This window comes from Podarcis vaucheri, assembly GCF_965113315.1.
Source record: "Podarcis vaucheri genome assembly, chromosome: 18".
In the NCBI taxonomy this organism is placed as follows: Eukaryota; Metazoa; Chordata; class Lepidosauria; order Squamata; family Lacertidae; genus Podarcis; species Podarcis vaucheri.
In genome coordinates, this window is record NC_138756.1 from 12,880,311 (window position 1) to 12,895,295 (window position 14,985).

Genomic DNA, 14,985 nt, shown 5'->3' on the forward strand with positions numbered 1-14,985 from the left:
CGTCCCTCGCCCGGAGCAGGAAGCGGCAGAGGCTCCCGTTGCGCCAGAGGCATCTCAATCTGCCCCTCCGCCGGCAGGACCCCTGATTGGCAGGCAGAAGGCGCCAAGGCGTCTCTGGCTAAGCTGCCTCCCACGGAGGGGAGTTCCGCAGTTGAACTCTCCGCCGCTGAGCGCAGAGCCCCACGTCAAAGGGGGCTGCGGGTGCAGAGCTGCTGCCCCCCAACCGCCCCGGCCGCACGCACAAAAGAATCACACCGTGGCAGCGAGTCGGATTTTGCTTTTAATGCGCGAGTGGCGGCAGGCTGGCTGGCTGGCGTTGCGTCACTCGGCTCCCTCCCTGGCAGGGCGAAGTACATTTTCCGTGCGGCGGGGGGCAAGCAGAGGCTCATTGCTCTGGCGCAGGGAAGTGGGGGCGACGCAGAGCCCCGGCGTTTGGGCGGCCAAGGCAGGGCCTCTCCCCCTCGGGGGACTGCGCCTCTCCCGGCCCACATGCCAAGTTGACTGTGCGCAGGGTGAGGCCCCCACTGGGGAGCGGCGCCTCTTTCTGCAGGTGATTCACCGCCGCTGCGAGGTGGGGGCGCCTTTGCTCTCGAAATGGGGAGGTGCCTCCAGCAGCCCTCGTTCCCCCTGCTGTCGCTGTGGCACATGCAGTCTAACCCCAGACGTAAGAACTGTGGCCAACACCCCCCCCAAAGTTGTGTTTTCCTTTTTGGCTGGGAGGGAGAAAGAAGAGCAGAACCTGGCGGAGTCCTTACACCTGAATGTTTAGGACCTGGGGCTTTGGGGGGAGAAGAACAGAATAGGTGATTTTCTCCCCCCCCCCACCAACCTGCCCCAACTCGTCGGCCAAGAATCCCCCAGCTCCAGAGTCCTGGTTTTCCTCTACAGGCGGCAGAACCTCGTTAGAGGTAAACGGAACCCCAACGGCCTCGTATTCCTCCTTCCAGGCCGTCCCCAAATGGTAGCTGAGCTGTGAAGGTGCACTTTGGGGGGGGGGATACAGGGGGCTTTACACGATGACAGAATGGTCGCCCTCATCCAAACAGGGACTCGGCTCCCTGCAGGTGGAAAGGTAGCAGTCAGGAGGAAGAAGACATGTTCCTGTCGGATTCCCCCCTGCCCCCCGCATGCAACAGAGACTGGGCCTGGTCTGGCAACTCCGCCTCTGCCTGGGGAAACCAGGCTCTTGGAAGCAAGCCATAGCCAGGTCCCAAACGGCTTGAACCCCCAACTGCTCTCCCTGCTCGGGCCCAGCTTAGGAGCTGAAGGAGCCTCCCCACTGTCAACCGTATAAGCAGGCAGGACGTTTTCTCCCAGAGCAGCTCCCTTCCAGCGAGTGTCTTCAGAGACTCCGTCAGAGAAGCGCCAGGAGCTCCCGTCCAGAGAGTGTCTTCAGAGACTCCGTCAGAGAAGCGCCAGGAGCTCCCTTCCAGCGAGTGTCTTCAGAGACTCCGTCAGAGAAGCGCCAGGAGCTCCCGTCCAGAGAGTGTCTTCAGAGACTCCGTCAGAGAAGCGCCGGGGGGCCTCGGACTTTGTGGGCAACGGCGTGAGGCGAACCGAGGAGTCGCCAGGTTGCCGCCCTCGGCCTGAGGAATCACCTGAGCTTGGGGAAGATGCGGATGAAGAGGATCATGCTGATGAAGATGAAGCAGACGACGATGAGCATCAGCCAGAGGAGCCAGTTGACGGACTTCTTGGCGTGCTGCTCCAGGCGGTCCGACTCGTCCTTCAGCTTCTCAAAGTTGTGGTCGGCCAGCTTGAGCGAGTGGGACAGAGTCTGCGTGGAAACCCTGAGTTACAACCTGTGCGACTGGGGGCAAGGGGGGGCAGGCAGGGGGCCCCACAAGCCATGCTCCCCCCCCCCCCTTGAGTACCCGCCTCACCTGGTTGTCTTGCTTGATGACGTTCTGCGCCCCCAGAGTGTTGTTCTTGAGGTTGCGCGCCAGGTGGAGCATCTCCTCAGCCAGCTTCTCCTGGATGCTGTGGTGGTGCTGGAGGACGGCGTCCAGCTCAGCGGCCGACTGCTTCTCGTCCGGGAGGGGGCCCCTGGGGTGTATCAACAGAGAGAGAGAGGAGAGAGCCCTCCTTACATTTGTGCTCGGGGCTGTGCCACTGTTCACTTTGCTCCCCAGGCACACCTACTCCTCCCTCCAACAACCCCAGAGAAGGGGGCCTGGGGCTGGCAGGCCTCAAGGAGCCAGTGGATCTGGGGGGGGGGGGCTGCTGCAGCCTGCTCTGGCTCCCCCCCCCCCACACTGCTTGCCTGGACCACTTGCCCACCAGCTCTCTCCTTCAAGCTGTACTGCACAGCACCACCTGCCTGTGACCAAGTGAACAGCAGCGTGACGACATCCTTACCTTTTTATTATATAGTAAAGGGACGTCCAACTCCCAATAGACTGCAATCTACTCACAGTATTAAAAAACTGGCAGTTATTTGATCTACCCACTGTCGTTGGATGAAGCCAAAGTTGTTGAGCTTTTTTTGGAACTTCTCCTACATCCCCAAAGGTCAAAGGATAGAAGATTCTTCCATCCAGCCCACGGTCCACATTCTGCAACTGCCTACCCCCCGCCCCCTGGACTGGCACACACTTTGTGTTCCTGGCAGAGCAAGCCAGGACAGCCCCACCCTCCCCTTCCTGCCCCCCACCAAAACCCGGCCTCCCCAAATAGAACAAAGGACGTCTTCTGAGTCACGCCGCCCCAGAGCAAAAGCCCCGCGAGACACTCACGTGCGTTTTCTCAGGCTCGTCTCCTCCAGATCTGGGGAAGGAAGGAGGAAAAGGTTTTGTCTGTGTTCATCAGCTGGGGGAGAGGTGCAAAAGAAAGGCCAGAGGCCAGCAGAAGGCGACCTGCAGGCGGACAGGGGTAGAGAGGGAAGGGTGGAGGCACAGCGCCCCAAAAGTAACGGCAGGCAGGCAGGGAGGGGAAGGAGCGACAGGGACCCCCAAAAGCTGACAAGACAGCCAGAAACAGCGAGCGCCCAAAGGATGGGATGGTACATGGTCCTACTCAGAGGAGACCCATTGAAATCAACAGACATGACTGAACTGAGGCCCTTCCGACTTTACAATTCTCCCACCCTGTGAAAACCGGTTTGATGAGCGACAGAACCGCCCCAAATGAACTCGAGGAGGAGGAGAAAGCAGTTCCATCGGAAATAAAAACGGATCTCCCAAACGGGCGAAGTCGATTCCTCAAAAAGACACAAAGGCGCCTTCTGAAGCGCTTTTGTACACATGGATCTGAGCAGACACTTACCAGGCAGGTGTGAGGGGTCCTGGCGAAGCAGAAAGGTGGGGAGGAAGAGAGAGAGAGAGCGTTCAGTGACAGGGGGGAATTGGGGTCGGAGGTACTGGGGCCTTTGGAGGCCTCCTGCCTCGTTGTAGGCTGAGGAACTACATTTGCCCAGGAACAGGGAATGTCAGGCTCCATGTGGCCCTCTGAGCATCTCTACCCGGCCCCTGCGACACTCCCCAGGCCACCCCTCTCTCTGGCTCTGCTCGCAGCTGCCTTTAGCTCTGCGGCTTGGTGGACAGTCCCTGAATCAAGTGACTTTCCTCCTTCCAAGTTCTCTTAACCCTGCTCAAGGTGGTCTTCCGAACTAGCCAGCTATTTAACTGGGAATCAACCACAGCCAGTCCATCCTTTGCAAAGCAAGACTTGCCCCAAAATGGCAACCAGATACAGTCGTACCTTGGATCCCAGACGCCTTGCGAGTCAGATGTTTTGGCTCCCGGATGCCGCAAACCCGGAAGCGAGCGTTCCGGTTTGTGAACACTTTTTGTGAGCGCAGGAAGCTCCTGCAGCTGATCAGAAGCCGTGCCTCGGTTTTTGAACCATTTCGACTCCCGGAACAGATGTAAGTTCGACAACCGAGGTCCGACTGTATCTGTTTTTGTGACTGCAACCTCGGTTTAAGGAGCCATTGGCACCCAGCTGGCGTAGCTAACACTGGTTCCTGGAAGGGCGCAAAAGGATTCCCCCACCCTGAACTTGGCCTGTCCCTAAAGACAGAAGATGCCATTGGGGGAGACCCCACACAGAAACAGGGGCCCACACAGAGAGCCAGAGCCGAGGTGAAGGAAGCAGCGAGCCCAAGTGACCCCCCAGGGGGAAGCGGCGAGAGGATCTGCCGCCGCCAGCCTCGGCCGGTGAGACATAACTGTACCAAGAAGTTCGTTCCTCATCTCGCCCGTGTAGCGGGCCTTGGTTTGTAGGTGCACCGTCTTGGTGGCTGGCGTCCTCTCCTTGGTGGTGGTGGGGGTCCTCCCGGGGGCCAGGAACTGGTTGGCCAGGGCCTTTTCGGACGACGACGACTGCGGAGGAAGAGAGAGAGAGGGAGAAAGGGGCTTGCGACTCTGAAAGGAACTTTATGGTCTTAGATATATGGTGATGTTCATAAGTGTGCCAACCAAGCACGTACATAGATCAGCACAGGAAGACCAACCTGGAACCATTTTGATTCCTAAACTGAGCAAATGTTTTCTCTGCAAGGTCAAAATGGAAAAGCCTCCCCATTGTCTTTTCCTTCACAAATCCTGTCTTAAGGGTACGTCTGTGTTTGAATAAGGTGTGAGCCTGTGACCTGGCCCAGGAACTAAGCACACTGCATTTTTTTGCTCTATAAGACGCACCTGACCACAAGACGCACCTAGTTTTTGGAGGAGGAAAGCAAGAAGAAAAATATTCTGAATCTCAGAAGCCAGAACAGAACTGCTGCGCAGTGAAAGCAGCAATCCCTCTTGCTGTTCTGGCTTCTGGGATAGCTGCGCAGCCTGCATTCGCTCCATAAGACGCACACACATTTCCCTTTCCTTTTTGGGAGGGGAAAAGTGAGTCTTATAGAGCAAAAAATATGGTATTTATCATTACGAAAGATTGGCCAGGCTCGCCAGGCAATCCAATCAAGTAACCTGCCAGACAGGAGATAAACAACAACAGGAGAAAACAATATTCAAATTTCTGTTTTAGACCGCCTTTTCTGTGATGTAGGTGTGATATATATGAGGGGTGGTCTTAGGTTACACCCCTTCTGTGATGTATGTCTGATGTTTCTGGGGGTGGTCTTGATCTACAGGGTGGCAATTTCAAAAGTCTTTATAAGGCCTTGCGCACCATTTTTCGGGGTTCCTCCTCTCTCCTGCGGGTGAGGGGAGAACCCTGTTGCAACAGATCAATAAAGATCAAGCTTACTAGCTGCTTTGCTTCTCAATATTCTCTGCTTGGCCTCTGTTATTCTCTCCTACCAATAGGGAACCTATGTAAGGACTCTATATGGGCTCTTGGGTACCCCATAAGGGAAGAAGGGCAATTTTTGTTTACAACACGACGACGCAGCCCGGCCTTCTGCTATTGGGGAGAAGGCCCACCACGAAGGAAGTCCACAAACAACGGGCCTTACCAGCTTGTCTGCTTCCAGCAGCCCCTTCAGGAAATCCACCTTGCGGGAATATTCGTTCAGCACCTCGGGAGCAGGTTTGCTGAAAGGGGAACATCGGGACGGTAAGGAAAGCGGCCGGATCAGGCCGGTGCACTGCCTGGTCTCTGGCATCCCTGCTCTCCCCCTGCCTGAAACCCAATGGTCTGACATGGCAGAAAGCAGTTTCCTCTGTTCCTACATCTGTTTTGCTAGGATTCTGGAGAAGGCCCTTGAAGTCAACTGTGTGATGCAGCAGCAGAAAAGGCGAGTGCTGTTCTAGGCTGCCTCAAGAGAAGTCTAGTGTCCAGATCAAGGGAAGCCATAGTACCGCTCCATTCTGCCTTGGTCAGACCCCACCTGGAGTCCCGAGTTCAGTTCTGGGTACCTCCAGAGGAGATTGACAAGCCGGAGGGCGTTCAGAGGAGGGTGACCAAGACGATCAAGGGTCTGGAGACCCAAGCCTTACGAGGAACGGTTGAAGAAGTTGGGAGTGTTCAGCCTGGAGAAGAGGAGGCTGAGAGGAGATATCTGAAGGGCTGTGCCACATGGGAGATGGCGCAAGCTTGGTTTTCTCCTGCTCTGGAGGGGAGGACTCGAACCCAGGCCTTCAAGTTCCAAGAAAGGGGATTCTTACTAAACACCAGGAAGAACTTTCTGAAGGCAAGAGCTGTTCGAAAGGGGAAGGGACTCCCTCAGACTCTCCTTTCTTGGGGGTGTTTAAGCAGCGATTGGAAGCTTTGGTTGGGATTTCTGCCTTGCAGAATTCTGTGGTTCTGAGACCTCTGCAGATCCCACGAGGGAAAGGATCTCACCTGGAGTGTTTCTTGAGGTCCAGGAGCATCTCTTCCAGGGCAGAGACGTACTGGGAACGAAAGAGAGGGAACTGGTGTGAGCAGCACTGGGCCAGAGCCTTCGTCAAGCGAAGGAGCATTTGGTGCCACAGAAACCCGCCTTCAGGTAACCTATTTAGGGCATTTAAAGGGGCTTTTCGTGGCCTCACTTCTTCACAGAGAAGTAAGGAGGAAAATGCACAAATGCTAAAAGATTTAAAAAGAAAAATTCAGGTAGCCACGAGTTGGGAGGGAAGGAGGTCGACATTTCAACTGAATCGATATCATAGGAAAATGTTATGGTATTTTAATAATATAAAATGGAGATTTAATAAATATTGCATTTTAAAAAAAAGATTTGGAAGAATCTGGTTTTATTTCAAAATTTAACTGGGATAATTGTGTGATTTATTTTGCAAACCCCCCCCCCAAAAAAAGGGGGTGGTCAGGCCCTCCTGTCCTCTCCCAGTGGCTGGCTACATGCACCAGTTTGCACCAGTTCCAGTTGCAACTGGAAGCAGGATTTGACTGTAGCACAGCAGCAGCAACTCTCCCTGCTTGCAATTCCTAGCAGAGTGTTAGGACTTAAGGGATGTTCCCTGCCTCCAACGGTGGAGGGGGACCACGAGGGGACAGCAACCCTCTGGCTCTGAACGGACCCATGACGTGGCAGGTTGATGGGGGGGGGGGGACGGAGAGGCTCGCTCTGTCAAGGTCCTCCCAAGGCAAAGCTGGAGCGGAGCCCCTTTAGGCCGAGGGCGACACCCAGTGGCCACCGTGTGGCAGGTGGCAGGACATTCCGTGAGATTGCCTTCCACGGCCGGAAGGTTGCCAGCGCTCCAAAAACCTTCTGAAATTACAACCTTCTGGTTAGGGGTGCCACCAAGACCCACCCCCCCCAGCTTAAAAAGGAACTTAAAAATGGAAAGCGTAATACTGGTGGTCAACAAAAGAGGTTCAAAGACCCTCTCAAGGCAAAGCTAAAAAAATGGAGTATAAACACCGACAACTGGGAAACACTGGCCTGTGAGGGCTCCAGTTGGAGAACAGACTTGAGCAAAGGTGTCGTGGGCTTTGAAGACACTCGAACTCAGGACGCAAGGGAGAATTGTGCTAAGAGGAAGGCATGCTTGGCAAACCCTCACTGGGATCAACTCCTGTCTGGAAATCAATGTCTCCACTGTGGAAGGACGTGGGGATCCAGAACTGGCCTCCACAGTCACTTACGGACTCCTTGTTAAGACCGTGTTTATGGAAGACAATCTTACTCGGCTACAAGGGATCGAAGAAGTAGTTGTGTGTGTGTTTAAAACCACCTCTCCATTTTTGCTACAATATGATATGACCTCAAGAGATTTTCTTTGCGTTTTCAGATTCCTTGCATCTGTTACACGGACGTAAGGCCGAGACTGGTAGCTGGAATGCGTGATCTAATCCAGACATGCCTTTGATCTTGCGCCCTGACGTTTTAATTTGTACTTTAAAAAAAAATAATACCCATTGCTATGCTGCTCCATGAACTTTTTTGAGCCACGGGGCAGCATAAAAATGAGTAAACAACAAAGCACAACTGCTGATAATAATTGCAAAGACTGTTTGTAAATAATGTGCGTCTACTTGTAAATTTACGTTGAGCCCTTTAAGTGATCTTCAGACTTACTGGATTAGAAGTTGTTTATAATCTAGGAAAGATTTTTTAATTCTTTTAACAAGTGAAAGTATTTATAATTGCTATTTTTGATTCTTCAAATCCTGAGAATCTATGAAATTGCGTATTCTTATTTTTTAAAAACCCAAATCTGATACGAGAGACCTGCGAGACAGGCAGGCGGCCTCCAGGGGCTGCTCTTGGCAGGGAAAGCTTCCCCTGCCGGATGCCGGCCTGCCAGGCAGCTGCCCAAAGGGGGCGGCTCCCCCCGTTCCCATAGCAACCCCGCCCTGCATTGTGGGTCCCCGCCCCTCGCCCGCCGCCCCCGCCGCGCACGGACCTTCTCCAGGCGCCACTCGTCCGGCCCGCGCCGGTCGGCCGCCAGCGCCTCGCAACGGCTCAGCAGCCGCACCAGCTTCAGCTCCGCCCGGGGAACCGGCATCACCGCCGCCGCCGCCGCCATGGCAGAGCCAGAAACGACAACTTCCGGGTCGGGACGATCACATCCGTCCTCTCTGGGACGCGGCGTCTCTATGGTTTCCTCCATTTCCGGCGGGGCTGGGTCGCGCAAGCGCACATAGCCGCCGCCTCCACTTCCGGCGTTCCTTTTTCCGGCGGGACCTGGAGGGAGCAGCAGCAGCAGCGGCGGCAGGTGAGCTCCGCCGGGGCGGCCAGGCAGGATCCGCGGCCATCCTCCGCGGCGGGGCGGCGGGCGAGGCGGAGGGGAGCCCGGGGGAGGCGAGGGGGCCCCGGCCGAGGCGGGGCGGAGGGAGGCGGCTCCGTACCGGGCGCCCTTTCCAGGGCCAGGCGGGGCCCCAGGGAGACCCTACTAGGCCATGGAGGCAGAGCGGGGCCCCGGAGCATGCTGGGAGTTGGCGCCCCCCCCCAGAAAGAAATGGGGGGCGCATTACGCCCAAAGGGCCAAAGAGACCAGAAAAATCTGAAATCTGCAGGGCCCAAACTAAAGAAATGGGGGCAGCTTCAAAGTTTGCCTTAAAGAAACCATCGTGAAAAGCTCCTTTTAAAAAATAGATGCCTTATTGGTTCAGAGCTTTATAACAGAAAAGTGCAAGAGGCAAAGTGAGAAATAAAAAAAGAAGCAATTATTCCTGCTTTTAGAAGGCAGCCCTGTTTAGGGAAGCTTTTAATGTTTGATGTGTTACAGTATTTTAATATTTTTCTGGAAACGGCCCACAGTGGGTGGGGTTTAATTAAATTATTATTATTATTACTGTTTTGTGTATACATTTGTGATTAAGTTTTTTTACAAGGCTTCCGATCTTCCCCTTTTGTTCCCGAATCAAATTCCTTAAATACCCGCTTAGACTTTAGTTTCTCCATGCGATTTGACTTACTGTCAGTTTAATTTTATAAAATTAGCCTCATTGCACATTGGAGCTCAACCAATGGATTGATCTTTTGGCAACCTTCTTTTACGTAGACTCTGTGTATATCGCATCCCATTGCAATCTGTTCCAGTCGTTAGTGGGATTGCAATTTCACTTAGTATTTGATCCCCTGCTAAATTTGCCCCCTGACGAAGAATTGACCAGTCCATAATTTGAACGGTAGGCTTCTTGTAGCTGTGAGAGACAGAATAACAACAGGAAAAACCCCAGAAGACAAAAGTCCGAGATGGATGTACGTTATAATGAGTGAAATAAGTATTTGATCTGGTGTTTTCACTGTGTAACGAGCTGAGATTAGAAGTACCTGCTGCAAGGGAGAGAGGTCTGGCCTGTAATCCCAGATTTTTGTAATAATGGTAATTATGCCTTACTTGAATTTTCTGGGTAGCCTGGCCATTCCTGGGAGATGGTAAATACTTAGTTCCTGAATCTCTTGCGCATCTTGGTAGTTTGCTCAGCTTAACAAATACTTGCCAGGCGATATTTGAAAAGAGAGGTGTAAGCCCCTACTGTCCAAAGACAATTATTATTTTCCCCCTTTCCTTCCTCCTTGCAGAGAAATAGTTGAGGTCAACTTGGGAGAGTCTAAATGGTTCCAGGATTGCTCTCCTGTACATGTGGTTTATATACTTATGTATGTGTTTGCCTGGTACATTTATGAACGCTTTATTCTACATTTGAGACCTTAGAATTCTTATAGGGGAGTGCAAGGGGGAAACAAACTATTATTTTATTATTCTCATTATAGTTATTCTTGTAATTGTAATTGTTATCTTTATTCCTGCTCGGGTGTGATTGATCCCTTTGCAAAAGATGACTTAGTACTTGGTGGCAAAACCCTTGTTGGCAATCTCAGACGTTTCTTGTAGGCGGCCACCAGGTTTGCGCACACCTTAGGGGGTATTTCGTCCCACTCCTCTTTGCAGATCTTCTCCAAGTCAGTAAGATTTTGAGGCTGCTGTGTAGCTACTCAAACCTCCCTCCACAGATTTTGGAAGGGATTAAGGTCTGGAGACTGGCTAGGCCACTCCAGGATCTTAATGTGCTTCCTCTTGAGCCACTCCTTTGTTGCCTTGGCCGTGTGTTTTGGGTCATTTTCGACCCATTTTCAGTGCCCTGATTTGATTGCTTGCTTCTGTCGACAGGTGTCTTTTGGTACTGTGACGAGCTGGCCTGATGGGCAAGACCTCTCCCTTACAGCAGGTGCTTATCATCTCAGCTCGTTACATACAGTGAAGATACCAGGTAGCCTGACACTTGGCTGGTTGAGAGGGGATCAAATACTTATTTCACGCATTATAATGCACATCCATCTGGGACTTTTGTCTTCTAGGTTTCTGGGGGGTTTTTCCTGTTGTTATTCTGTCTCTCACAGCTACAGCAAACCTACCATTAAATTTATGGACTGGGCGTTTCTTCACCAGACGGCAAAAGGGCAAATTTAGCAGGGGATCAAATACTTTCCCCCCTCACTGTAAGTGAGATATAAAAATTTGGATTGTTGTAAAAGATGCAGAAGGAAAGAGTTAACAATAAGACCCCTGTCCCCAAAGGGGAGAAGTCCAGGAGATTCTTGGGAATCTTGTTTATATAGAGTATGTTGTGCTGTGATTGTAAATTTTAATGTGGAAAATCAGATTTTGGGGATGGGGGGATAAAGAGGAAGAAATGACTAAGCCCTATGGAACTCCTTGCCACAAGGTATGGGGGTGTCACAGGCCTAGATGGCTTTAATAGGGGACGAGAGGGGAAAGGCACAGATAATATCTAGCCCAAAGGGTCACCCAGTTGCCCCAAAGCCATGCTTCTCAAACGGGGGTCCCCAGCGGCTGTTGGACTACAAATCCCATCATCCCTGGACTCTGACATATTCAGTGGCCAGGTCTTATGCTGCTAGGATTGACAAATGTGCCACCGAAGGTTTGATTGACATGCTGTGTGCGCTTTCATGCTTCGCGGTGGCCATAAAAGATTCGGAGTTGGTCGGTTGGTCGCTGACCACTGCTGGCTAGGGATGAGATGGGAGTTGTAGTCAGACAAGAATCCTTGCTTGAGAAACGCTCCCTCACCGTGGCTTCTGGTATTGTTCATCTGCACAGCTAGGAGCCATCATTGCTCACCGCCTTTTCCTCTCTGAATGTGTCTAATGTGTTTTTATTATGTATTTTGCGGTTTTAGATCTTGATTTTATTCTGCCCCGGGTATAGGGCGGTATATAAATCCAATAAATAATTAAAATAATCCTCTTCGGAAGCCCCCTAAGGCTACAGCCGTCACTGCCTCCTGTGGCAGGTAGTTCCACAGGTTAACTGTCCGTAACTATGGCACTCAGAACCACCTTCATACCCTTGCTCAGCCCCAAAGGGTGGCCTTGGCCTCGCCTGCCTCACAGGGTGGTTGTACGATGAGTGTGGATGTGGTAATAACAACCTTCCTTTCTCTCTCTCTCTAGCCATGGCGATCCGCTACCCGATGGCCGTGGGCCTGAACAAGGGCCACAAGGTGACCAAGAACGTGGTGAAGCCACGCCAGTGCCGACGCCGTGGGGTGAGTCTGGGGTCAGGGAAAAGGGGGGTGGGTTGCTGGGCTCCTGCTCTTCCGAACTTGTCTGGGATCCTGTAAAGCAGGCACCCCCAAACCCAGCCCTCTTTATGTTTTTGGACTACAGTTCCCATCATCCCTGACCACTGGTCCTCTTAGCTAGGGATGGTGGGAGTTGCAGTCCCAAAACATCTGGAGAGCTGAGTTTGGGGGTGCCTGCTGTAGAGGATCTGCAACCGCCAGGCGAGTGTTTCCTCAAACTTGGGGTCCCCAGCTGTTATAAACTACAATCCCCATCATCCCCTGCCCACCCACCGGTCCTGCTAGATGGGAACGGTGGGAGTTGTAGTCCGGCAAGGGCTGGCGACCCCCAAGTTTGAGAAACAACGCCGCTTAAGCTGACAGAATAGTTGCAGCTTGCAGACTGAGAGAACAATAAGAACTTAACATTTAGAGGAGATTGGAAGACGTTTATTGAATATATGGGGGAAACTGTGTATTTTTGAAAACGCTGGCAGCATTAAGATAAATTAAACAGTGTAGGTAAGCTTGGGTGGATGCAATAATGGAATACTGAATGGTTTAGTTTATGTAAAACAGGCAGGGATTTATGGTGCAAAACGAACCATGGAAGGAGCAGGAGGGAAGTCATTGATCTTTGAAGGATGCTAAAATGAGTGTTTCAAATTGCTGAACAGAAAATTTAATAAAATATGTGTGTGCCTCCAGAGACCTAAAACGAACCGGTGTTCTAGTCTTCATGACTCTGAACAAAGGTCCAGTTGAATAGGAGCCTTAACCCAAGTCGCCCACCCGGCCCTCTGTTCACAGTGGCTGCAGCGCTTCCCTTTGCTCTCAGGGTAAATGCTTAAAAATAAGTGTACACCGAAAACTTTGGCAGCGTTAAGATAAATTCAGCAGTGTAAAAAAGCTTTGATGGGTGCAATAATGGAATACTGAATGGTTTAGCTTTTGTGAAATATCCAGGGGTTTATGATACGTAAAATGAACCGTGGAAGGAGAGGATCATTGATATCTTAAGCATGTAAAAAGGAGTATTTTGAATTGTAAAACGTAAGAGTTAAAACAAATGGTGTATACAATGGAACCTTGGTTGTCGAATGTCTCCATTGTCGTATGTTTCGGGTGCCGAATGTGGCTTTTGAGTTTCCCCATTGTGTTGAGGCTCCCCCTTTCAGAATGGTCTTCTGGAATGGATTACGTTCGAAAACCGAGGTTCCACTGTGTGTGTGCGCGCATATATGTATGTACCCTATTTATGCTCCATAAGACGCATACACATTTCCCCTTCCTTTTTAGGAGGGAAAATGTGCGTCTTATGGAGCAAAAAATACGGTTCTTGCTGGCTTTCCCCGAGGAGGGAGAAGGGCAGCCCGTCAATCAAAAGCCCCCAAGAGCCACTGCTCAGGGCTCCCTTGTAAGGGCTCCCTTTCATCCTGCTGGGAAGCCAGCAGAACAAGAGGCGCTGCGCAGCTATCGCAGGGTTTAAAGCAAGAGCCGCTTACATGCTCTGGGCAGAATATTTTTGTTCCTGCTTTCCCCCTCTAAAAACTAGGTATGTCTCATGGAGTGAAAAATACGGGGTGTATGTATATGCCGTATTTTTTGCTCTATAAAACACACGTTTTTCCCTAGCAAAAAGTAAGGGGAACTGTGTGTGCGTCCTATGGAGTGAATGCAGGCTGCGCGGGTATCCCAGAAGCCAGAGCAGCAAGAGGGATTGCTGTGCAGTGCTCCCCCTCGCTGCTCTAGCTTCTGGCTTCATCCTGCTGCCCTGAGGTCAAGGCTTCGTGGGGCTATCCCTGGAGGTTGAAGTGTATATGTGTGTATATAGCAGTAGGAGGCTTGTTACAGTGGAATTGACAAATCTATTGCTCAAGGTCTGACTTGAGCCCAAGATGAAGAGTCTTGTGCTCTGCCAGCCTGAGTTAAACTCAACAGGGCCAAAAAACAACACCAGAAACGAGTATTTTTCCCCACTGTCTTGCTTTAATTCTTGTATTTCTTCTCCTCCAGCGGCTGACCAAACACACCAAGTTTGTCCGCGACATGATCCGGGAAGTGTGCGGCTTTGCCCCCTACGAGAGGCGCGCGATGGAGCTTCTCAAGGTCTCCAAAGACAAGCGAGCTCTGAAGTTCATCAAGAAAAGGGTGAGTGCTCTGAAACTGGGCGGGGGGGGGGGAGCCTGCAGGGTTATACTCGAGTAGAAGCTGACCCACCTAATTTTAGAACAAAAAAGTGGGAAAACTTGACTCTAGTATAAGCCAGTTCACCCCACCACAAATCTGGGGGTGGCGGAAGGACAAGCAGCCCAAAAGGAGCAGGGAGAGGTGGGACAGGGCTCCTTTGGGGCTGCTCGTCCTGCCGCCTCACTCGAGTACAAGCAGAGAGTGGCTTTTTCAGCATAAAAAATGTGCTGACAAAGTCAGCTTATACTCGAGTGTACCGTATTTTTCGCTCTATAGGACGCACTTTTTCCCCTCCAAAAATGAAGGGGAAATGTGTGTGCGTCCTATGGGGCGAATGCAGGCTCCCTGGCTTCAGCGAAAGCAACGCGAAGCCTCTGAAGTGCGCCCTCCAGAGGCTTCGCGTTGCTTTCGCTGAAGCCTGGAGAGGGAGACTGCGCCCCTGACCTCACAGCACAGAGTCAGGGGCACCACGGTCCCCCCTCCAGCATTTATCCTGGGGGGGTTGCAACTGTGCCCCCCCCCAAGTGCACACAAGGTCCACAGCAGGGCCTCCCGAACTTGGACTCTCTTCAGCTACAATTCCCATCATCCCTTCTGGCTAGGGGTGATGGGGGCTGCATCCCCCCCCCTGGTCTCTGAGTGCTTCTTTTTTGCTTCCGCAGGTGGGCACCCACATCCGTGCCAAGAGGAAGAGGGAGGAGCTGAGCAACGTCCTGGCGGCCATGAGGAAAGCAGCCGCCAAGAAGGACTAGCCGCTCCCTGTTCCCCCACCCCAAAAAGAAAGCACCCAATAAACGTATTTCAAAGAAATAAATCTGGAAGCATCATCTGTGGGGATTGAGGGAGACCGAGGGGGTGGGTTACCATATTTTTCGCTCTAGAAGACACAGACTCTGCACAGCTCTTGCTGGCTTTTCTGGG

The 14,985-nt window shown here is 52.1% G+C and overlaps 2 protein-coding genes across 3 annotated transcripts; one reads left to right on the forward strand and one right to left on the reverse strand.

Moving 5' to 3' along the window:
- Positions 1 to 264: 264 nt before the first annotated feature.
- On the reverse strand, positions 265 to 8,544 carry USE1 (unconventional SNARE in the ER 1). 2 transcript variants are annotated; one of them, XM_082206691.1, is made up of 7 exons: positions 8,244 to 8,544; positions 6,238 to 6,287; positions 5,408 to 5,486; positions 4,175 to 4,322; positions 2,736 to 2,766; positions 1,884 to 2,046; positions 265 to 1,777 (listed from the first exon to the last, which is right to left on the reverse strand). In XM_082206691.1, exons 1-7 carry the CDS (start codon positions 8,448 to 8,450, stop codon positions 1,595 to 1,597), a joined length of 861 nt encoding a protein of 286 aa, XP_082062817.1. In that variant the 5' UTR covers positions 8,451 to 8,544; the 3' UTR covers positions 265 to 1,594. The 2 variants fall into 2 exon arrangements, with proteins under 2 accessions (XP_082062817.1, XP_082062818.1); XM_082206692.1 differs by lacking the exon at positions 8,244 to 8,544 and adding an exon at positions 8,049 to 8,214 and having other exon boundaries at positions 4,170 to 4,322.
- Positions 8,542 to 14,878, forward strand: RPL36 (ribosomal protein L36). Its single transcript, XM_082206823.1, has 4 exons — positions 8,542 to 8,555; positions 11,765 to 11,859; positions 13,891 to 14,025; positions 14,727 to 14,878. Exons 2-4 carry the CDS (start codon positions 11,767 to 11,769, stop codon positions 14,814 to 14,816), a joined length of 318 nt encoding a protein of 105 aa, XP_082062949.1. The 5' UTR covers positions 8,542 to 8,555; positions 11,765 to 11,766; the 3' UTR covers positions 14,817 to 14,878.
- The last annotated feature ends 107 nt before the right edge of the window (positions 14,879 to 14,985 follow it).